The sequence below is a fragment of the Oncorhynchus mykiss genome, chromosome 5 (assembly GCF_057628025.1).
Source record: "Oncorhynchus mykiss isolate SJ-2025 chromosome 5, ASM5762802v1, whole genome shotgun sequence".
Taxonomy (NCBI): Eukaryota; Metazoa; Chordata; class Actinopteri; order Salmoniformes; family Salmonidae; genus Oncorhynchus; species Oncorhynchus mykiss.
Genome location: NC_143026.1, coordinates 82462553 through 82486823, shown reverse-complemented (window position 1 = coordinate 82486823; position 24271 = coordinate 82462553). Strand labels below are relative to the sequence as shown.

The 24271-nt window shown below is 45.5% G+C and overlaps 1 protein-coding gene across 2 annotated transcripts in view; it reads right to left on the bottom strand.

The window, feature by feature from the left end:
- The window catches only part of gmds (GDP-mannose 4,6-dehydratase), a 248505-nt gene that overhangs the window by 138090 nt on the left and 86144 nt on the right, over window positions 1-24271 (bottom strand). For both annotated transcript variants that reach the window (XM_036978542.2, XM_036978541.2), the window contains one exon: window positions 12147-12274. In XM_036978542.2, coding sequence (XP_036834437.1) covers window positions 12147-12274 — 128 coding nt within the window. The remainder of the gene's footprint in view (window positions 1-12146; window positions 12275-24271) is intronic.

Below are 24271 nucleotides of genomic sequence, written 5' to 3'. Positions count from 1 at the left end.
CGAAGTCCGATCTAAAAACCCACCGGCCTCCACCATCAGAGTTTACAGCAAGGATCCGGTGGAGTATTGGGCTCTAGCCGTGTATGAGTGGGGTTCGGGTGAACAGCTGAGTAGGCCGGGAGGTGGGCCTCAGGGATAGCTTCGGTACTGGGTGCAAGCTAGCTGTGAAGATCAGTAGTGGTCCAGGGATTACGGCAGGAATCCGGCGTTGTTGTGGAGAGACAGTTCGATACTGGTAGACTGGCGAGTATTATCCAAGCTAAAAACAGGGCTGCCTGTGCAGAAGGTAAAAGCCGCTAGCAGTGGCTAACAATGACTAAACAGCTTGTAGCTAATTAGCTGGTTAGCTTCTGGAGGTTCTTGAATGTATTCTAAAATTTTAAAAATAGCGATTCCGTATCACATTGGGTGAGGCAGGTTACCGGAAGGTATAATCAAATTAAAAATCAAAAAGAGATTGAAAATAAATATGGGTCCAGTGAGTGGTTGGGCTGGCTGGGGACAAGGCGATTCAGACAGTTAGCAGGCCTGTGCTAACAAGCTAACAGTTAGTAGGCCGGGGCTAAACAAGCTAGCAGTTAGCAGACCGGGGCTAAACAAACTAGCAGTTAGCAGGCCGGGCTAGCAAGCAAGCAGATAGCAGGGGCTAGAAAGTTAGCCTTTGGGGACGTTGCGATGGGGTTAAGTCTGTTTTTGCCTCTTCATGCGGTGACGTCGATAGACCGGTCAAGGAATTAGTAGGGTTCCAAGTAGCTATAGGTAGCTAGCAGGCCTAGCTGGTTAGCATAATGGGCCTGTTGGAGTCCTCGGGCAGATTATGTCGGTATTCCAGTCGTAGGGAATCTGCGGGGTTCCATGCCCCGTACCGGCTGTAGAAGGGGTCCGGATATTGTAGCCCAGGAGTATGCTTCGGTGATAGCACATGAGCTCTGGCCGGGCTAGCTTCAAGCTAAGTGGATGGAAACGCTAGCCAGGAGTAGTCATCCGGGGTTGCGGTTAGCTAGTTGTGAAGATCCAGATGAAAATGTTCAGTTTGCGGTGGGAATCCGGGGAAAAAAAGAATAGGTATGCAAAGAAAAATATGTAAAAAACGATATATACAAGGGACACGACAGGACAAAGACGTCTGACTGCTACGCCATCTTGGATTTTTTGTGTGTGTCAGACATGTAATGACTGAGCTGCTAAAACATGTCTTATCTGATTAGGTGTTGTTGTGAGTGAGTGTTTTGGTCAGTTAGGGGGTAGTTGAGGATTGGAGGTGGGGATTCAGTGTGTGTTTTGGTCAGTTAGGGGGTAGTTGAGGATTGGAGGTGGGGATTCAGTGTGTGTTTTGGTCAGTTAGGGGGTAGTTGAGGATTGGAGGTGGGGATTCAGTGGGTGTATGTATTGCCCTGAGCCACAGGGGCAGAACCTGCTTTATTGAGCTGCTGCTTCGGCCACAGGTTAAAGGGATACTTAAGGATTTTGGCAATGAGACCATTTCTCTACTTCTCCAGAGTTAGTTACCCTTTTTAGGTCTCTGCATCCAGTATGACGAAAGTTAAAGGTAGTTCCGCAAGCCAATGCTAACTAGCGTTGGCACTGGAAGTCTATAGCAAATATTTTTTTTAACTAACCCAAGACAGACAGCCTGTCGTTTCCAAGGGGAGCAAATTACTCCTACTGGGCAGAACGAGGAGGAGGTGGGAAGCCAAGCACGAGCTAGCGAGAGCCTATTGGCGAGTTCTAGCATGTATTTGCATATTTCCATTAGGGAACGCCTACTCTGTGAAGTGCATATGTGCAATAACTAATTTTGCCATTACACTCCTAAACACCATTATTAAAAACTTTGACAAAGTGTAAAGTCTACAAAACTTAGCCCACTCTGTTTGTAAGATATTATAGTTTTGGAAACAGATAACTTTTTTGAGATCAAATGTCGGCCAAAATCCATATCGCGGCCACTGGGCATCCTCTCACCACCATATTTGGTAGTGAGTGGAAACGGCAAGCAGATAGTTCACATTTATACATCCGGTGAAATATCTGTCTCATTGTTCTATCTGTGTCCATGGTATCTGCAAGCATGCTAGAAGATACCATAGACTGCCAGTCATTGTGCTAACACTAGTTAGCTTCTTGGTGACAGGGGGCAGTATTTTCACGTCCGGATGAAATGCATGCCCAAATTCAACTGCCGGCTACTCATCCCCAGAAGATAAGATATGCATATTATTAGTAGATTTGAATAGAAAACACTTAAGTAAAACTGTTTGAATCATGTCCGTGAGTATAACAGAACTTATTTAGCAGGAGAAACCCAGAGGACAAATCATTCCGATTTTTTTTGTTTGAGGTCACTCGCTTTTCAATGGGTTTACATTGGGAATCCAGATTTCTAAGGGACCTTCTTGCAGTTCCTATCGCTTCCACTGGATGTCAACAGTCTTTATAAATTGGTTGAGGTTATTCCTTTGCGTAATGAAGAAGTATGGCCATCTTGAACGAGGGTCACTTGAAGTGGACTTTTAGATAGAGGCGCGTGACCAGAAAGCATGCTACAGTTTGTTTTCTTCCTGTATTGAACACAGATCATCCCGTCTTCAATTTGATCGATTATTTACGTAAAAAAATACCTAAAGTTGTATTACAAAGGTAGTTTTAAATGTTTTGGCAAAGTTTACAGGTAATTTTTGAGATATATATATATATATTTTTTTTTCTGTGTTTCGTGTCGCACCTGCAGGGTTGAAATATGGTTTCTCTCTTTGTTTACAGGAGGTGCTATCCTCAGATAATAGCTTTCGCCTAAAAGCCTTTTTGAAATCTGACATGTTGGCCCGATTCACAACAAGTGTAGCTTTAATTTGCTATCTTGCATGTGTGATTTAATGAAAGTTTGATTTTAGCGTAATTTATTTGAATTTGGTGCTCTGCATTTTCCCTGGCTTTTTGCCAGGTGGGATGCTAGCGTCCCACATATCACAGAGAGGTTAGCAATTATGCTAGTGCAAGTTAGCAACTTCCTTCAAACTGCTCACAGAGACATAAATGGTATCTATGAGTTCATCTGAACCTGGGGAAGTAGATAAAAGGCCTCATTGCCAAAATCCTGAAGTATCCCTTTAAGTTTGACCTGCATTGACACCCCTGACTAGCACGCGCACACACCTTAATTTACCCTGCTTGTGTGGAATGCCAAGACAACATGAGCACTGAGAGAAACTCCTAAAAAGCTACCCTCTTCCAACTGACCCCATCTTTCACACACACACACACACACACACACACACACACACACACCTTAAAGATTCAATGATATCATGCATGCTGGTATGATTAGCCTATGCCAGGACATAGAGGGGGGTGAGTGGTGGATAGGGGTGCTAAGCCTGGTGCAGAGGCCCATGGGATGAAACCTCACCCCCCCCCCCCACCAGTTCCCCCATCCCCTCTTTACCAGTCCAGCTGTGTTTATAAAAGTGTTACAGTCAAAGTGAAGGTATTTACTGAGCCCCCCAAACCACCACAGAATGCTTTACACACTGCCTCACACATGCTTACAGACATACATAGGCAAGGGCACACACACACACACACCAAAATACTGTCTCTATAGCATGGAAAATGGGGTACCGAGCAAGAGCTGCAGTTCCCTTCTGTCCCACCATGGGGCTGCACTGAGAATATAAGGTAGGGTCTGTGGTTGGCATGATGCCTGTTGGAACAGAACAGGAGTTACTGTACCCTACCCGGTCTACTATGCTGGCCACGCCCCCACTGTCACCTGGCTGCCAAAAATGTGTGATGAATGGCCGGCTGCCCTCATTAATCATCTGTGATTGGGCCTGATCAGCTCATTAGCCTCATCTGTAACCATTACTGCATAGAGGCAGCTGCTCAGGGAATAAAAGACAAAGGTGAATAATGACAGGCTATCCTGTATCCTCCATGACGCCTGAATGCCACACACTGTCCTGCCACACACACACAGTCCTGCCACACACACACAGACACAGTACTGCCTCAAACTCTACTGCCACACCAAGCGCTGCAAGACCCACTGCAACACGTAAGTAAATATCAAAAGGCCCAATTTAACAAACAGAGCATGACAAAAAAAGAATCAGGTGTTGTAACTGTTGTTATTTTTTCTCCATATTGGTGGCAGGAGGGAGTTTTCAGGGAGGGGTGGGGGCAAGATAGAGGCTAGGCTACACTCATCTCGCAACAGTTCCCAACAAGTCTGGTCCCAGAGCTCTTTGTGCGGTATAGACAACTCCGATGGTCGTTTGGCATTACAGTGGAGTTGGCAAGACAGCACAAACAGGTCAGGGAATATGCTAGTTTCACCCCTCTAGCCCACAACAGCAGCAGAAGCAGTAGTAGCGCCTCAGAGTCAGTGAGGGAAACCACTGGGGACTGGGTGCTGGCCCTTACGCAAAATGGAAAAGGGGAAAATAGGAAAAGGTCGCAGAGCTACAACAACAGCCCGTAACAAGACAGCAGAAGATATAATCGTCGATGAACCCGAGATGGCTAATGCTAACGCAAAGATAAGATAGCAGCAGCAAAAGAACCCTCATTTCGTGAGGTGATGAAGGAGGAATTGCGCGAGGTGCTCACAGGCTTACGAGAGGAACTTCGAGAAGATGCAAGAAAATAACTAAATGAGTTCAAGAAGGATATTAACCAGAAACTTGAAGAAAACAAATTAGAACTTCACAGCATAGCTACAAGAATGGGGGACACAGAACAGCACATTGGGGAAACGGACACATGGAACTTCACAGTCAAGGAAATACTTGAACAGTCACTGAAAAGCCAACACACACTACAGGCAAAAGTGACAGAACTCGAAGGTTTCTCACATCAAAACAACATTTATAACGTAGTAGAGGGTGCAGAAAATAGGTAAAATATCTCCCCTATTTTCCCCCAATGCTGAACAAGGGTGAGTAGCCCAAAGTAAGTGTTCTTTATGTATACACTAAGTAGTGTCACATTAATAACATACATAGTAGCTAAGGATTAATGGCACATTGACAACGGGGTGACAGAAGGGGATATCAAGGGGAGAATTCATGATTTGCACGCATGACCGATATAGTTTTCACTTGTAATTATGTGTATAAGCGACGAAATAGGCGCCCTTATTATTATCGGTTCCACCAGGTCTTGTTTGTGACTACATCACGCATTTTCATAACTGAGCGAGGGGCCCGTCCTGCGGACAGGCTCATCCCCTCAAACCCCAGAGGCAAGAGACAGTCCTCTGACATGTGAGTCCAAATCCCAAAGTATTTTCCTACTTTGGTTTACTTTATTATCGTTCTTGATTTGTCGTTCATTTTTAGGTTCATGATAAGCAGGCAGACATGGTGCACAGGTTTTTTGTTTATATCGATGCATCATGGGGAATTTAAGGTCATCAGTCTCAATGTAAACGGACTGGGGAGTGACATCAAGAGAAGTAAGGTCATCAGTCTCAATGTAAACGGACTGGGGAGTGCCATCAAGAGAAGTAAGGTCATCAGTCTCAATGTAAACGGACTGGGGAGTGCCATCAAGAGAAGTAAGGTCATCAGTCTCAATGTAAACGGACTGGGGAGTGACATCAAGAGAAGTAAGGTCATAAGTCTCAATGTAAACAGACTGGGGAGTGACATCAAGAGAAGTAAGGTCATCAGTCTCAATGTAAACGGACTGGGGAGTGCCATCAAGAGAAGTAAGGTCATCAGTCTCAATGTAAACAGACTGGGGAGTGCCATCAAGAGAAGTAAGGTCATCAGTCTCAATGTAAACGGACTGGGGAGTGACATCAAGAGAAGTAAGGTCATCAGTCTCAATGTAAACGGACTGGGGAGTGCCATCAAGAGAAGTAAGGTCATCAGTCTCAATGTAAACGGACTGGGGAGTGCCATCAAGAGAAGTAAGGTCATCAGTCTCAATGTAAACGGACTGGGGAGTGCCATCAAGAGAAGTAAGGTCATCAGTCTCAATGTAAACGGACTGGGGAGTGACATCAAGAGAAGTAAGGTCATCAGTCTCAATGTAAACGGACTGGGGAGTGCCATCAAGAGAAGTAAGGTCATCAGTCTCAATGTAAACGGACTGGGGAGTGACATCAAGAGAAGTAAGGTCATCAGTCTCAATGTAAACGGACTGGGGAGTGCCATCAAGAGAAGTAAGGTCATCAGTCTCAATGTAAACGGACTGGGGAGTGCCATCAAGAGAAGTAACGTCATCAGTCTCAATGTCAACGGACTGGGGAGTGCCATCAAGAGAAGTAAGGTCATCAGTCTCAATGTAAACAGACTGGGGAGTGCCATCAAGAGAAGTAAGGTCATAAGTCTCAATGTAAACGGACTGGGGAGTGACATCAAGAGAAGTAAGGTCATCAGTCTCAATGTAAACGGACTGGGGAGTGACATCAAGAGAAGTAAGGTCATCAGTCTCAATGTAAACGGACTGGGGAGTGCCATCAAGAGAAGTAAGGTCATCAGTCTCAATGTAAACGGACTGGGGAGTGACATCAAGAGAAGTAAGGTCATCAGTCTCAATGTCAACGGACTGGGGAGTGCCATCAAGAGAAGTAAGGTAATAGCAAAGATGAAACGGGAGGGCGGTGACATACTATTCTGGCAGGAAACTCACTTATCCACATCTGAACACGAGAAACTCAAGAAAATGGGATATACAGTAGGAATACTTTTTTTTCTTCTTACAAAATGGGTAGAAGGGGAGTTGAAATCTTGATCCCAAATTCAGTTAATTTTGAGTTTGTGTGAGAAATAAAAGACAAGGGTAGATTTATACTTGTTAAATGTAAACTGGATAACAAGGAAGTTACATTATTTAATGTATACGCGCCCCCAGGGAGTGACATGGTCTTCTACAGGAAGGTGTTTGATTTAGTTACCACAGAAACCACTGGCACTCTTATCTGTGGAGGGGACTTCAACACAATTCTAAACTCAAAATTGGACAGCACGAATCAAAATAGGAAAATTAGTCTAGTTGCTAAAAAGATCAATAGGATACTGCAGGATCTAGGACTGCTCGATGTATGGCATGACACCCACGAGACCGATAAGGAATATACTTTTTACTCAGCCCGCCACACTGAATACTCCAGGTTAGACTACTTTTTCATGTGCAGATAGACACAGGTGTAAGGATTGTAGGATCGGGCAGAGTGACTTATCAGATCATAATGGAGTTTACCTTACTCTACACCTTGATATCAAACCAAGAAATACTATATGGAGACTTAATACAAGCATGCTGAATGACCCAGCATTCAAGGAATCAATAAAGTCAGAATTGAACATCTATCTGGAGAATAATGATAATGGGGAAGTATCTCCTGCTATATTGTGGGATGCAGCTAAGGCGGTTATTAGAGGAAAGATCATAGCCACATCATCTCTCAAGAAAAAGATTAAAGCACAGAAACTGCTGAAAATACAGGAAACCCTAAGAACAATCTCATAGTCAATACAAAGACCCTCTTATATTACGAGAGATTCAAAAGGTAAAACAGGAAATTGACCAGATTTATAGAGAAGAAGTAGAGAAAAAGCTTAGGTTCCTGAAACAACGATATTATGAAGCAGGCTCAAAGGCAACAAAATTACTAGCATGGAGACTCAGGAAACAGCAAGCACAGAATACCCTTTTCAAAATAAAAGACCCCAAAACAAAGAAGATCACATGCAAATGCAGTTCATATAGACCTATCACAATTCTTAACACAGATTATAAACTATATGCATCAATAATAGCCAAAAGAATGGAGAACATAATCCCAGAATTGATTGATGGAGATCAAACTGGTTTCATAGAAAATAGGCAGACACAGGACAATATAAGGAGAACACTACATGTCACGGACCACATTACTCAGAATAAGACAAGTGCAATATTAATCAGCCTAGATGCAGAAAAAGCATTTGATTCAGTGGGATGGGATTACCTATTCCAAGTTATAGAAAGATTTGGTTTCAACAAAGAAGTGATACAGTGCATCAAAACACTGTATTCATGTCCGACCGCTAGAATAAAGATAAATGGACATTTGACACGAACAATAAAATTAGAGCGAGGGGCAAGACAAGGCTGTAATCTTTCACCCACGCTCTTCTCCTTGTACCTCGAACCATTAGCACAGGCAATAAGACAGGGACCCAACATTAGAGGGAATAACAATACGAGGCAGTGAACATAAGATATGCATGTATGCTGATGACGTTCTGTTATTCCTTAAAGACCCAGGCTCAAGTGTACCTAGATTGATGGATGTTTTACAAACATTTGGAACATATTCAGGTTATGTGCTTAACGTACACAAGACCCAAACCCTAGTATATAATTATACCCCTCAGGAAGAGCTGAAGAGTAGGTATAACTTCCACTGGACCTCTTCATCCATTAAATATCTGGGAGTAAATTTACCAAAAGTTACAACCAAACATTATTGCATGAACTACGATCACATCAACAAGAAAATATATGATGACCTAGACAGGTGGAATTCACATCCCTTAGATCTTAGTAGTAGAATTGAAACAATCAAAATGAACATCCTGCCAAGGTTACTGTATTTGTTCCAATCACTGCACATAGAAATCCCGCCTAAACAGTTTAGGGAATGGGATAAACGGATATCAAGGTTAATCTGAAACAGTAAGAGACCAAGAATTAGATATACAGTGGGGCAAAAAAGTACTTAGTTAGCCACCAATTGTGCAAGTTCTCCCACTTAAAAAGATGAGAGAGGCCTGTAATTTTCATCATAGGTACACTTGTACTTTCTTTGTGTTCCTACAATAAAAACAAAGTAAAACAAGAAAAAGAAAAAAGGAGTCGGCCACACAAAAGACCAGTCATAGACCCATCCCTTAAATGCTCCATTCAGGGCTGTGTGTGTGTGTGCGTGTGTGTGTGTGTGTGAGAGTGAGTGAGTGAGTGAGTGAGTCGCTGGATATGGCTGGTGAGCTAACACTCAACCACAGGGCTTCAGACGCTGTTAGTGCAGACACATTGAACGCCCCTTCTGACACCACAAATTCATCCACACACTATTAGAGGCAATTTCCCTGTTCCTCCTGGGTGGAGAGTTTGAGGGAGGGAGAGAGGGAGGGAGGGGGAGAAGATAGAGAGACGCCCACAGTGGAGAACATGACTTTGTTTAAACTTCACCTGTTGTTCGACTTCGCCATGCTAATGTACTGCTGACACCAGGGACAAAAGACATCACTATGTCCTTTTAATGTGTGTTCTTAGTGACTCAGAAACAGAGAGAGTGAAAGAGAGAGAGAGAGAGAGGGGGGAGAGAGCGAGAGGGGGGAGAGAGAGAAAGAGAGAGAGAGAGAGGGGAGAGAGAGAGAGAGAGAGAGAGAGAGGGGAGAGAGAGAAAGAGAGAGCGAGAGGGGAGAGAGAGAGGGGGGAGAGAGAGAAAGAGAGAGAGAGAGAGGGGGGAGAGAGAGAGAGAGAGAGAGTGAAAGAGAGAAAGAGAGAGGGGGGAGAGAGCGAGAGGGGGGAGAGAGAGAAAGAGAGAGGGAGAGAGAGAGAGAGAGAGATGGGGGGAGAGAGAAAGAGAGAGAGAGAGGGGAGAGAGAGAGATGGGTAGAGAGAGAAAGAGAGCGAGAGGGGGAGAGAGAGAGAGGGGGGGAGAGAAAGAGAGAGAGAGAGCGAGAGATGGGGAGAGAGAAAGAGAGAGAGAGGGGGGAGAGGGAGAGGGGGGAAAGAGAAAGAGAGAGAGAGAGGGGGGAAAGAGAAAGAGAGAGAGAGAGGGGGGAGAGAAAGCGAGAGAGAGAGGGGGAAGAGAGAAAGCGAGAGAGAGGGGGGAGAGAGAGAGAGAGAGAGGGGGGGGGAGAGAGAGAGAGAGGGGGAGAGAGAAAGAGAGAGGGGAGAGAGAGAGAGAGAGAGAGGGGGGGGAGCGAGGGGGGGAGAGAGAGGGGGGGAGAGAGAGAGAGAGAGGGGGGGGGCGAGGGGGGGAGAGAGGGAGAGAGGGGAGAGATGGGAGAGAGAGAGAGAGAGAGAGAGAGAGAGAGAGAGGGAGTTGTGAGATGTGAAAGAGGTGTATATGGTGTGAGTGTGCATGTTATTTAGCAGGGTGGAGTATAACTTTCAGCAGGGAATACATAATGTATAAAGTCCTACAAACACTCGTCTGTTCTCCTCCATCCCCCTCTCCTCCCAATATCCCCCCCTCTCCACCACAGTTTTCCTCAGTCCCTCGGCCCGGCTTCTGTTCTGTTTGACTTCCCGAAAATCGGGCTTTCCAACACAGGAGCGGCATGGCGTAGAGGTGAGTGATTCACCAGACCTGGAATGCTGACGTTCCCACAGGAAACCTGGAGTGTCTCAAACCAGGGTGTCCGGACAGGCGGCGGGTAGAGACACACAAACACAAGCACACGCACACACAGACATACGAGTAGTTTCACCCTATACATGCAAATACTAGACTGACTAGACCTCTTCAATCAGAACCAGTCACTGGGTTTCCAGGATAGCTCATATTTAAATTAAGTAAATTAATGGAATATTAACTTTTCTATGTTTTATCTCTATTATCATAGAGATCATATTAAATTACTTGATGGGCTATGTCATAGACTCTCAAAGTTCCAGAATGGGGTGAAAATGGCAGCCATATTGGTCAGGGAATAATCCAAACCAGTCTAATTAGAATTAATGGAAGTAGAGGCATAGTCCTTGTTAAGAGTCCATGTTACACTAAACCACAAGAATACCCATATTTGTATTGCTTTTAATCTTTTTAAATGAATATCTTATTAACACTTTGTTCTAGCTAGCTATTTGTGTAGGTAACTATCAAGTAAACCCAATGATCTTCAGTCAGCTGTTTGTTACACACGAATAAATATCAAAATGATCTCGTTCTCTTTTTACGACTATGACCGTTATTCTATTTTCATGGCAGTCTTCATCCATAACCGTTGGTTACACAGTTCTATGGTAAATGTGAACAAAGAGGTCAGATAGGAACCAAAGAACAGTTGTGTTGGATCTCCTTTCTCTGTCGTTTACATGGGATATGACTGATCTATGGAGGGACTATGATCCTCTTGTGATCATTGGATGACTGACACATCGACTGACACCACAAAAGCATCTGGGTAGGCCAGAGAGAAGTGGGTAGGCCAGAGAGAAGTAGGTAGGCCAGAGAGAAGTGGGCAGGCCAGAGAGAAGTGGGCAGGCCAGAGAGAAGTGGGCAGGCCAGAGAGAAGTGGGTAGGCCAGAGAGAAGTGGGTAGGCCAGAGAGAAGTGGGTAGGCCAGAGAGAAGTGGGTAGGCCAGAGAGCAGTGGGTAGGCCAGAGAGCAGTGGGTAGGCCAGAGAGAAGTGGGTAGGCCAGAGAGAAGTGGGCAGGCCAGAGAGAAGTGGGTAGGCCAGAGAGAAGTGGGTAGGCCAGAGAAAAGTGGGTAGGCCAGAGAGAAGTGGGTAGGCCCACAGAGACGTTCTAGTTAAAACACCCCTCTCTAGTCCTCGTCAGTGTCACCCCCCACCACCGCCCCACCATGAGGAGTCTTGCTGTCAGACATGGCAACACGCCAAGCTTTGCATCTTCATAAAGAAAGAGACAAACACACAAACACTTACCTATCACACACACACGCTGCACTAACCTATCGCTAACACTCACAACACACACGGCCAGTTATGGTCATGGACATGGTTCCCACCTACTGTTCCTTTCATCTCTCCAGTCCCCTCTCCCTGCTGGCACCATTACCTTAACACAAACACTGCATTTCTGTCATCATTCACAGCACCAGGCAGACATTCCCTCAATCTTCCTACATCCCAAATTATACCCTATTCTCTACAGAGTGCAACACTTCTGGCCTGAGCCCAGTGCCATTTGGGGAGCAATGACGCTCTGTTTCAGGGGTTTTTGGGGCATGGGTGAGTGGTGGGAAAGTGGAGTGCTGTCTGTGGCCTCACAGCAAGCAGCCCTCTCCCTCCTCTCATTCCCTCCCTCTCTCTGTTTTATATTTTGGCAGGCTATCACAAGAGGCTTCATGCAGATCACATATTTCGGCCTCAAATGATCTTGGAAAACATTACCCCCATAATGCTGTTGCTGTGTGTTTGTGTGTCTGTGTAGGAGTGTCTCCACCAGTCTTACCTCTACGTAGTCCTTGGCGTGGCCCCAGTCTCTCTTGGAGTCCAGGTTACCCAGACTAAAGCTCTCCAGCTGGCCCAGGTGAATCTTCGCCACAGAACGACTGATCTTACGCGTCACGAAGTTCGCTCCTGGGAGGGAGGGGGAGAGAGAGAGACAAAAACAGAAAGAGGAGAGAATATTAGCAAGGTCATGGCCTGACAATCGAAACACAACCGTTAACCCCCCCCCACCGCGACCGTCTGCTTCCTCATCACTGCATTGGCCCTGGGTCCACTAGAACTGGGTTCAAATACCCAAAGCAAAATCAAATACATGTTATTAGTCACATGCTCCGAATACAACAGCTGTAGACCTTACCGTGAAATGCTAACTTACAAGCCCTTAACCAACAATGCAGTTCAAGAAAGAGTTTAGAAAATATTTACTAAATAAACTAAAGTAAAAAAATTAACACAATAAAATAACAAGGCTATATACAGGGGTTTCCGGGACCGAGTCAATGTGCGGGGGTACAGGTTAGTTTAAGGTTAATCTTTCAAACACTTTGATCATTTGCTCCAGTCCACGTGGAGTGTCAAGTGGGTGAGGTTTGCAGTTTTGGGACTAGTCTATTGGCCCATTGCATAAGGCAAGCCCATATAAAGTTTTTTTTAATCGTATTTGAACCCAGGTTCAAATGTTTTGTTCCATTTTGACCAATGGAACTTCTCTGGTGATATTTGTGTTGCTAGTCCAACATTGCGGTATAGCCTAAATTTGGTTTGTAGCCTGAAGTTTGTTTGTTTCTATATATATTATATATATAAATAATGTTTTTATATATATATAAATCTATATATAAATCTAGGCTATAACGCAATGTTGGTCTAGCAACACTAGAGAGGTTCTTCACCAGAGAAGTTCCATTGGTCAAAATGGAACAAAACAGGACCGTCAGATGGAGGGGAGCACTAACACACACACACACACACACACACACACACGCACAAACACACAAACACACACACACACACACACACACACACACACACACACACACACACACACACACACACACACACACGCACAAACACACACACACACACACGCACTAAGAAACACACACGCACACACTAACACACACACACACAGATACACACTAACACACGTACTAACACTAACACCCGCACTAACACACACACACACACACACACACACACACACGCACTAACACACGCACGCACTAACACACACACACACACACGCACTAACACACACACAGGCACGCATTAACACACGCAGACACTCACCCACACATGCACTAACACACACACGCACTAACACACGCACTAACACACGCACTAACACACGCACACACACACACACGCACACACACAAACACAGATGGAGAGGACCACCCCGACTCTGCTAGCGTAGAGTGTCCAGTCCAAGAGTACCGCAGAGTGGGTTAGTCTGCCAGAACGCGCGGGCCTGACTGTCTGCCTGGTGTTGCTGCTGCTCTCTTGGACCAGACACACATGGAGATTGTATCAGCTGCAAAACAAATGATCTTCTAATTGATTTCTCTGTGTGTGTGCTCTGTGTGTGCTCTGTGTGTGCTCTGCGTGTGCTCTGCGTGTGCTCTGTGCGTGTGCTCTGTGCGTGTGCTCTGTGCGTGTGCTCTGTGCGTGTGCTCTGCGTGTGCTCTGCGTGTGTGAGATATGGAGGGAGGGTTTTGGGTGTTTGGCTGAACATTGCAGCCTCTAACTATGGTGAAACTACCTGCACACGTTTATCCAAGGAAAACACTGAATGACAGAGTGATAGCAACACTGAATATTATAATGACGTGTATAATAATGTGACAGTCTTTAAATAAACAATTTATTAAAGCTTGAGGATTATGGCAGCCTTAGTCTTGTTGAATTTAGTCTGTGTAATAATGACTCCTCATTACCCAACACAAAAGCTTTATAGGCCTACTATGAAAACACTAAAATAATACGTAAGCAACTATGAAAACACTAAAATAATACGTAAGCAACTATGAAAATGTAAATACCAATCAAAACCTCAAAATGATGTTCAGAAACATTATGTAAATATGTTGTAACATGTCTAAACATCTCTTTGTTTATAAATTCTAGACATCGTCCTCTCATATTTAGAGTAGGCCTGCATAAATCTGAGTGATCATTAAGTTATACTGCTAGGATTTGATCTTTATTTAATTATCCAACTCCCAACATGTTCTCCTTGATTAAAACAGACAAAATAGTTTTAGTCTAAACATTCAATCTGACTCACACAAGCAATGTATGGGCACAGCAAACCCTCAGATAAATGGACAACAGAACATGAAGACATTGACTATTCTATGATCAACAAATAGAAGATTCAAACAAATTATTTGCAATTCTGTTACTTTAGGCTACATTTGTGTGACAGAAAAATATGAGTTGTTTTTATACTAGCTACTTTTACACTGGGACATGGCTGTTTAATGTCAGTCTTACTGTTGGCGATTATTCATTAAGGTTACAAGAAAGCTGATTTACAAGGGGTAAAAAACCATCTGGTTGAGCTACACCAGTTTGGGCTTACACAACACAGTACTCCACAGCCTATCTGTTCTCATTCATAGACACCCAGATACGGACTTCTAGGCCACTTGGACCTATAAAGTTAAGTCACATGTTGCTGTGTATTAGGGACTCCAGACCATAATTATCTAGTGGCTTGTCTCTTTACTGTGTCTCTGTTGCGATGACAAGGAGCAGGCGGGCGGAGTTAGCCACAGCACAATCCCATGAACCCAATCACACACACAAACACACCAAATTTGTAGTAATTATTTCATTATAAAAGCAACAGCTTTAGAGGTTGAGGGAAACCAGACCCTAGAGTAGAAAGTTATACTAGACAGACTTATTTTGAGGACTAAAGCGTGTTTTGTGTTGTTTGGAGGGCCGGGAGTTGTGTGCTCATGGCCATGTCACCACTGCATTGTTTTACAGTATTTGATGTAAAACTCTTTGCTGTATATAATAGAACTACACTGATGCTAAATCACAATAACAAAACTGCATTTTCAAATTTGATCCGTTTTAAGGGTGAAATACAAGCTATCAAAGGCTGTCATCAAAGCTGTCCATTATTCACTACAAGATGGAACCATCAACATTGTGAATAACTATCTGACATATTCATTTAAAAAGAGCTTGTGGTCATGAAGTGAAGCTAAATGTTAGAAACCCCCTTGTGTCAGAGTGATCCTGTCTCAACTCACGCAGTAACATCTCTGCCCTGGGTGCTTTCGATGCTTTCTCTTTCTACCAGGTCACTTACACTGGTAAGTAGAATCTCAGCTTTATTAGCATTTTAACTTGTTATAAGAAAAAGTGTGTGTGTGTTACAAACCAGGTCACCAGCAAAATAAGCTTATCAAGCCATTATCATCATTCTGATGCCATTGGCACACACACACGCACGAACGCACACCCACTAACACAAACACACACGCTTCCCATACTTAAAGTGTAACTAGAACCCTGACTGATAACTGTGGTGGTAGCAGTGTAACTAGAACCCTGACTGATAACTATGCTGGTAGCAGTGTAACTTAGAACCCTGACTGTTAGCTGTGGTGGTAGCAGTGTAACTAGAACCCTGACTGATAACTGTGGTGGTTGCAGTGTAACTAGAACCCTCACTGATAACTGTGGTGGTAGCAGTGTAACTAAGAACCCTGACTGATAACTGTGGTGGTAGCAGTGTAACTAGAACCCTCACTGATAACTATGCTGGTAACAGTGTAACTAGAACCCTGACTGATAACTATGCTGGTAACAGTGTAACTAGAACCCTGACTGTTAACTGTGGTGGTAGCAGTGTAACTTAGAATCCTGACTGTTAACTGTGTTGGTAGCAGTGTAACTAGAACCCTGACTGATAACTGTGGTGGTAGCAGTGTAACTAGAACCCTCACTGATAACTGTGGTGGTAGCAGTTTAACTAGAACCCTGACTGATAACTGTGGTGGTAGCAGTGTAACTAAAACCCTGACTGATAACTGTGGTGGTAGCAGTGTAACTAAGAACCCTGACTGATAACTGTGGTGGTGGCAGTGTAACTAGAACCCTGACTGATAACTGTGGTGGTAGCAGTGTAACTAGAACCCTGACTGATAACTGTGGTGGTAGCAGTGTAACATAGAACCCTGACTGTTAACTGTGGTGGTAGCAGTGTAACTTAGAACCCTGACTGATAACTGTGGTGGTAGCAGTGTAACTAGAACCCTGACTGATAACTGTGGTGGTAGCAGTTTAACTAGAACCCTGACTGATAACTGTGGTGGTAGCAGTGTAACTAAAACCCTGACTGATAACTGTGGTGGTAGCAGTATAACTTAGAACCCTGACTGTTAACTGTGGTGGTAGCAGTGTAACTTAGAACCCTGACTGATAACTGTGGTGGTAGCAGTGTAACTAGAACCCTGACTGATAACTATGCTGGTAACAGTGTAACTAGAACCCTGACTGATAACTATGCTGGTAGCAGTGTAACTATAACCCTGACTGATAACTGTGGTGGTAGCAGTGTAACTAGAACCCTCACTGATAACTGTGGTGGTAGCAGTGTAACTAAGAACCCTGACTGATAACTGCGGTGGTAGCAGTGTAACTTAGAACCCTCACTGATAACTGTGGTGGTAGCAGTGTAACTAGAATCCTGACTGATAACTGTGGTGGTAGCAGTGTAACTAGAACCCTGACTGTTAACTGTGGTGGTAGCAGTGTAACTTAGAACCCTGAGTGTTAACTGTGGTGGTAGCAGTGTAACTTAGAACCCTGACTGATAACTGTGGTGGTAGCAGTGTAACTAGAACCCTGACTGATAACTGTGGTGGTAGCAGTTTAACTAGAACCCTGACTGATAACTGTGGTGGTAGCAGTGTAACTAAAACCCTGACTGATAACTGTGGTGGTAGCAGTATAACTTAGAACCCTGACTGTTAACTGTGGTGGTAGCAGTATAACTTAGAACCCTGACTGATAACTGTGGTGGTAGCAGTGTAACTAGAACCCTGACTGATAACTATGCTGGTAACAGTGTAACTAGAACCCTGACTGATAACTATGCTGGTAGCAGTGTAACTAGAACCCTGACTGATAACTGTGGTGGTAGCAGTGTAACTAGAACCCTCACTGATAACTGTGGTGGTAGCAGTGTAACTAAGAACCCTGACTGATAACTGTGGTGGTAGCAGTGTAACTAGAACCCTGCCTGACTGATAACTGTGGTGGTAGCAGTATAACTAGAACCCAGACTGATAACTGTGCTGGTAGCAGTGTAACTAGAACCCTGCCTGACTGATAACTGTGGTGGTAGCAGTATAACTAGAACCCGGACTGATAACTGTGCTGGTAGCAGTGTAACTAGAACCCTGCCTGACTGATAACTGTGGTGGTAGCAGTATAACTAGAACCCGGACTGATAACTGTGCTGGTAGCTATGTACTGTGGTGGTAGCGAAGACAAAGTCTGCTCTGTTACTGACCCTAATGACCTGCTGAGTAAGACAAAGTCTGCTATGTTACTGACCCTAATGTTCATGTGTGTTCCTTTACTGGGAGCAGCATCACAGGACGGTCGGGTTGGTGTGTGTGTGCGTGTGCATGGGGCGGCGGTGGCCGTTTAACCTCGCCCTGCAGGCCCGCGGAAAGTCCAATAAAACCATCAGCCGTGAAAACTGAGCAGACAGCAAAACCTATGCCAGTATCTCTCTCTCTCTCTCTCCCTCTCTCCCTGTCCTTTTTTTCTTCTTCCATTTCATTTTGTTTCCTTGGCGAGAGAAGGGACAGGAAAAACCTAAGATTTGTCACAGCTGGGACTGGGGGATGAAGGTATGGAGGGATGGAGGGCTGAGTCTTAAGGAATATGCTCGCATCCCACACTACCTCACCCCACTCTACCCCACCTCACTCCACCCCACCCAATCCTACACAACCCCACTCCACCCCAGGCCTGGGTGGGGTGGTTGGGTTAGTAGTCCTGGGTGGGGTGGTTGGTTTAGTCCTGGGTGGGGTGGTTGGGTTAGTCCTGGATGGGGTAGTTGGGTTAGTCCTGGGTGGGGTAGTTGGGTTAGTTCTGGGTGGGGTAGTTGGGTTAGTTCTGGGTGGGGTAGTTGGGTTAGTTCTGGGTGGGGTAGTTGGGTTAGTCCTGGGTGGGGTGGTTGGGTTAGTCCTGGGTGGGGTAGTTGGGTTAGTAGTCCTGGGTGGGGTAGTTGGGTTAGTAGTCCTGGGTGGGGTAGTTGGGTTAGTAGTCCTGGGTGGGGTGGTTGGGTTAGTAGTCCTGGGTGGGGTGGTTGGGTTAGTAGTCCTGGGTGGGGTGGTTGGGTTAGTAGTCCTGGGTGGGGTGGTTGGGTTAGTAGTCCTGGGTGGGGTGGTTGGGTTAGTCCTGGGTGGGGTGGTTGGGTTCGTCCTGTGGGGTGGTTGGGTTAGTCCTGGGTGGGGTGGTTGGGTTAGTCCTGGGTGGGGTGGTTGGGTTAGTCCTGTGGGGTGGTTGGGTTCGTTCTGTGGGGTGGTTGGGTTAGTCCTGGGTGAGGTAGTTGGGTTCGTTCTGTGGGGTGGTTGGGTTCGTCCTGTGGGGTGGTTGGGTTCGTCCTGTGGGGTGGTTGGGTTCGTCCTGTGGGGTGGTTGGGATAGTCCTGTGGGGTGGTTGGGTTAGTTAGGGAGGGAGACTAGTCTTCTTGAGTTGGCACTGTAGGGATATTCAGGCTCTCTGAGCTGCAGTCACTCTACCATAGTAACTGTGGGCCATAATGCTGAGGGATGATGAATTATGAAGTCTGCCTTCAAACTCCATGACGGACAAGCCTTACAGACATACAGAGCTCAAAATGTCTCTGTCCGACTCACACACACAGTACCATACAGTAATGTGGGAGCCTGCCTTTCTCTGTCCGTCCATTTGTCTGTCTGTCTGTCTGTCTGGGGTAGTTGGGTTAGTTAGTCCGTCCGTGGGAGCCTGCCTTTCTTTCTTTCCGTCCGTCCGTCCGTCCGTCTGTCTGGGGTAGTTGGGTTAGTTAGTCCGTCCGTGGGAGCCTGCCTTTCTTTCTTTCCGTCCATCCGTCCGTCTGGGGTAGTTGGGTTAGTTAGTCCGTCCGTGGGAGCCTGCCTTTCTTTCTTTCCGTCCGTCCGTCCGTCTGGGGTAGTTGGGTTAGTTAGTCCGTCCGTGGGAGCCTGCCTTTCTTTCTTTCCGTCCGTCCGTCCGTCTGTCCGTCTGTCTGGGGTAGTTGGGTTAGTTAGTCCGTCCGTGGGAGCCTGCCTTTCTTTCTTTCCGTCCGTCCGTCCATCTGTCCGTCTGTCTGGGGTAGTTGGGTTAGTTAGTCCGTCCGTGGGAGCCTGCCTTTCTTTCTTTCCGTCCGTCCGTCCGTCCGTCTGTCTGGGGTAGTTGGGTTAGTTAGTCCGTCCGTGGGAGCCTGCCTTTCTTTCTTTCCGTCCGTCCGTCCGTCTGTCCGTCTGTCTGTCTGGGGTAGTTGGGTTAGTTAGTCCGTCCGTGGGAGCCTGCCTTTCTTTCTTTCCGTCCGTCCGTCCGTCCGTCCGTCCGTCCGTGTTCGCGCATTTGTTTCCGCTCAGACCAGACTGGACAGCTAGGCAGTTTCTTTGTCGGTAAGCTTACTCTTACTCACACAAACACTGGTCATTGCAAAGCTCACAACATCTAATTCATTCCAGGTATGTGACATGGCTGCTACCTGTCCTTAAATCTGGGGGGTGGGGCGGCAGGGAGCCTAGTGGTTAGAGCAACCGAAAGGAATCCCCAAGCTGACAAGGTAAAAAATGTTGTTCTGCCCCTGAACAAGGCAGTTAACCCAGTGTTCCTAGGCCGTCATTGAAAATAAGAATTTGTTCTTCACGGACTTGCCTAGTTAAATAAAGGTAAAAATAAAGTTTTAAAAAACCCTGTTTGAACTAACCTTTTCTGTAATTTGAATACTATTTAATATTATTAATAATACTATTAATAATAGTATTAATACTGGCATTAATACTGACAAAAAAAAGATTTGAAAGTAACCACTGCTTTCAAGTTTCAATTGAATGCTGCTGAGTTGTCATGGAAACATCTGAGTTTCATTAACAGAGGGGTTCCAGAACGCACCTGTTCTGGAATTCTTCCAGAACTGCAAATCCCATAATCCTTTACTGTCAGGGAGCAAGGGCCCAGGGGGTGAGTGGCTTAGTGAAAGATTCCATGTGAAAGCCCTCCCCCAGCATTACTATTCCCCCACCCATCCCCGCACAGGTAGGGATTTGGGCCGACCCTCTATTACCCCTAACTAACCTCAGTACGACTACGTACACAGCTAAAACAGGGAATAAATTATCAACATTTTTAGGTCAATATTTATTTTCTCAATATCAATACTGAATTATGACTGGAGCAGCTGACTAATTTCCCAGTTTGGCTGAGGGTTTTGAACATTGCTTGCTTGGATGGTCATCAGGCATGCACGTACAGTACGCACGCATGAACACACACACAGGGCCAATGAACTGTCAGCAGTCATCTGCCATCGTTGCACAACTTAGGTCCTGATGGATCCACATTTAAAATGGAGAAAATAGTTGCATTTCATCCAAAATAAGTCAACCTCTCTTTCTCTCCACCAACGCAGTGTTTGTTCACACCTGAGAGAATCAACTCAACAGGAAGGAAGGAAGGAAGGGAGTGAACAATGAAGGATATTGGAGACGGAGAGAGAAAGAGAGCGAGTCAGCTACTCCCTAAATCTTCTCAGTTGCTATCCAATGAGATTGAGTGAGAGAGCAGATTTGTGGAGGTTTGGTGAGTGAGTGAGTGAGTGAGTGAGTGAGTGAGTGAGGCATGTTTCTCGCGTGACAGAACACACTTGACAGAACAGAGAGATTAACCAATGTGTTTGACCAACAGACAAAACATAAAACAAGAGAGCTTAAGTGTTTTTCCTCTTCAAAACGTCTGATTCTTTCTGGCCAATCACGTCCGATTCTTTCTGGCCAAACACCCCATCACCCCTCAACTATTATCCAACACCAATCAACACAGAAAAAAACCGAAGTGATGAGGTGGTGGGAAAGGTGGGTGAGAGGTTTCGTAACCTCAGAGTGTCATTAGTACAGCTAAAAGCATCACCTCAGTCATCCAGATGCTTAGTCACCGTAGCCGCCCGGCAACATAAACACAGGTGTGGTGATGAGTGAAGATGTACCTGAGAGCGAGACTAGTGACATCACAGCCCCGCTTTCCCTGCCTTCGAGGTGGGATGAGAGATAAAGTCATTGGGTCAAGTGAGAAGGGAGGGTGGACGGGGAGAGGGGGAAGAGGGAGAGGAAGGAGAGAGTCTTTTCAACACCTGTCGTCTGGGGTGTCTCTCTCCTCTTCACCTGGCCACAGTTCACCTCATGTTTAGGCTTCCTTTTATCAGCCCTCTCTCAACAGAAAAGATGGAACGAGAGAAGGAAAAATGAAACAGCTCAGTCACGCTGAGCAGGGCTAAGCTACGCTCTGTGAGGGTGCAGGATGGAAGAATACACTCAACAAAACCTCTTGAATGAACACCTCCAAAAGATAACCTTTACAAAATAACATCTTTAATACCACCAAATATATCCCATTACATCTCTACAATATGATTTCCCCCCTAAACATGGCAGTATATTATTCTGTAATCTATACTGTAGACTGGATGAGAGGAATGTACACAACATCATGTTGATGGAGGCATAGAGACCGTTTGTGAAAGTATGCCTTATCTACTTTGAAGAACTAGTAAATGATTGTCAGAGAGCTCTGCAGCACACTTCGGCAGGCTAGCCTGGCTAAATAGGATGATTGAAGACAGGTCAGTATTGAGAGCACAGAGAGAACGTTGTGCGGCTGGCTGCTACTGCTTTTCATAGTTCTTCTATTGATGTCCACCCAACGTGGACCTGGCAGAGGCAATGGAATATTTTCAATTGAATGTTCACAATTTTGGGCTTTGAAATTTCCATAAAAAATCTCCAAAATCATGCAAATGTCATTAATTGTTAATGCAATTAATGTTGAAATAAAATAGTTGAAACGGAAATCGTGATTATTTTTAAATAATTGAACCGAAACGACCTAGAATATCACTAATCGCTCACCACTATCATACAGCGAGAGTACAGTACAGCAGAGGGAAGTGACCTCAAGCCTGAGGTCAGAACTCTGATACAACCTTTTGTACTGCAAACATGCACATTTAAATCAGCAGGTGTGCCGAGGGCTTGATACCTGAGAGCCTATACTAGTATAAAGCCCATCAGACAGACATCAAATGAAACCTACAGAGAGATTATTGACAGATGAGGCAATTCAGTTCTGGTCAGTGATCCTGTAGGGTCCTAATCTACGCTGTGTGAGCTACTCAGTAAAGCTGCTGTGTATCTTATTACAGGGCCAATATGGAGTCCATTTACTGTTTGTGCGGCATGCTAATCCCCACACCGTATCAGCAGGGGGTCTGTGTTTGTTATGGCTAACTGGCTAAGCTAACCATTCTAGAGCTATAACCACCTAGCCGCAGTGTGAACCGTCCAGGACGGTAGATACGGTCTGATACATTGTTTGCTTTGGTTCATGCTGGATTAGCCCAAAAGTTATTTTCCTTTCTCAACTGTCCTGAGTTCTGATTCCAGAACCTTTCTACAACAGAAAAATAAGAATCCTATGTTTATTGGTGGAACAGACGGGTGTTTAAGAGACGAGGTAAGAAAATCCTGAAGATAAATTCCAACTGGGATTAACTCATCATCCTTGCTAGGAGCTGACCTGGGAACAGACAGAGCTTTTTGTTCACCACAACGACACGAAGGAACGAAGGAGGAACAGATGGAGAGAGCGAGAGAGCGAGCGAGAGAGCGAGCGAAAGAGAGCGAGATGCTATTTGTTAACTGTGGCAACCTCATCAGAACGACAGGAAAGAAAGAAGGATAGAAGGAAACCTTGGAGACAGCGGTGAGAAAGAGAGTGTGTGGTCAGGTCATCCTTTCAGTCCAGCCCTTTCCCAGCAGCCACCACACCAGACCAGAACAGTGGTGTGACTGGTGCCCAGTTAGACAGATAAAGGCCAGGAGCAATGGGACTCAATGTTCCGGGTCATTCCGGAAAACTCCCTCAGACAGGGCCAGTCAGCCTCACACACACACTCACACTCATAGACACACACAAATGCACACACACCCTCCGCCAGGCCACGTGTGGCACGCTGGGACAAGTGTTTCCTGTATGTGGGGGTGGAGGTGGAGGAGGCGGTGATGTCATTTCTACAGAATCGTATGACATCATCAGCTCCCAGCTCCATTAGTGACTAATGACCCAGTGGGAGGGGAGAGGGAGGGCAGCAGGCAGGTAATGAATGGCCTTTTAATATCAAACACAGCCACACACGGACAAACACATACAGAAACACAGCTTTGCACCACTCATTATAGACATTGCAAGTCTATAATGACTAAGAATACTATCGGACCTCTGTCTGCCTTCTCTTCTTCTCTCTCATATTCTTTGTTATTTCACACATTTCTTCAGATCAGACTCCCCCTTTTCCTGTTGAATTCCCAGGGATTTTATGAGTTTATAAAGGAAATGTGCCGTGAGGGATTGGAGTCATGACCAGTACTGCCACACACAAACCCCCGCCTGCCCCTAGACACACACACACACACACACACACACCTCTCCTGAGTAGTGAAAGAGGGGGAGTCCAAAACCCGCACAGTGCGATGGCCGGGGTCGTAACAGGAACCGGGCGGGGGTTCTGGGTAAACAGAGAGTGGGCCAGCCAACCAAAACGCCACCCTGGGTTAAACAACACAGCAGCGCCACGTAAAAGTGTATGTGTGTGTGTGCGTGTGGGGGGGGCAAGATAGAACATACTGCTGTAACAATGCTGTGATAGAGAGAGAGAGTGAGAGAATTGAGAGATGAAGGGTGAGAGAGAAAAAGAGAAAGAGAAACTGGGGAAAGATAATGCGAGAGCTGCCCAGAAGATGGAGAAGGGGTCAGGGACAGTGTGGTTGTTGTCTAGATATGGGTAGGGGTTGATGGGGTAAGGGACAGTGTGGTTGTTGTCTA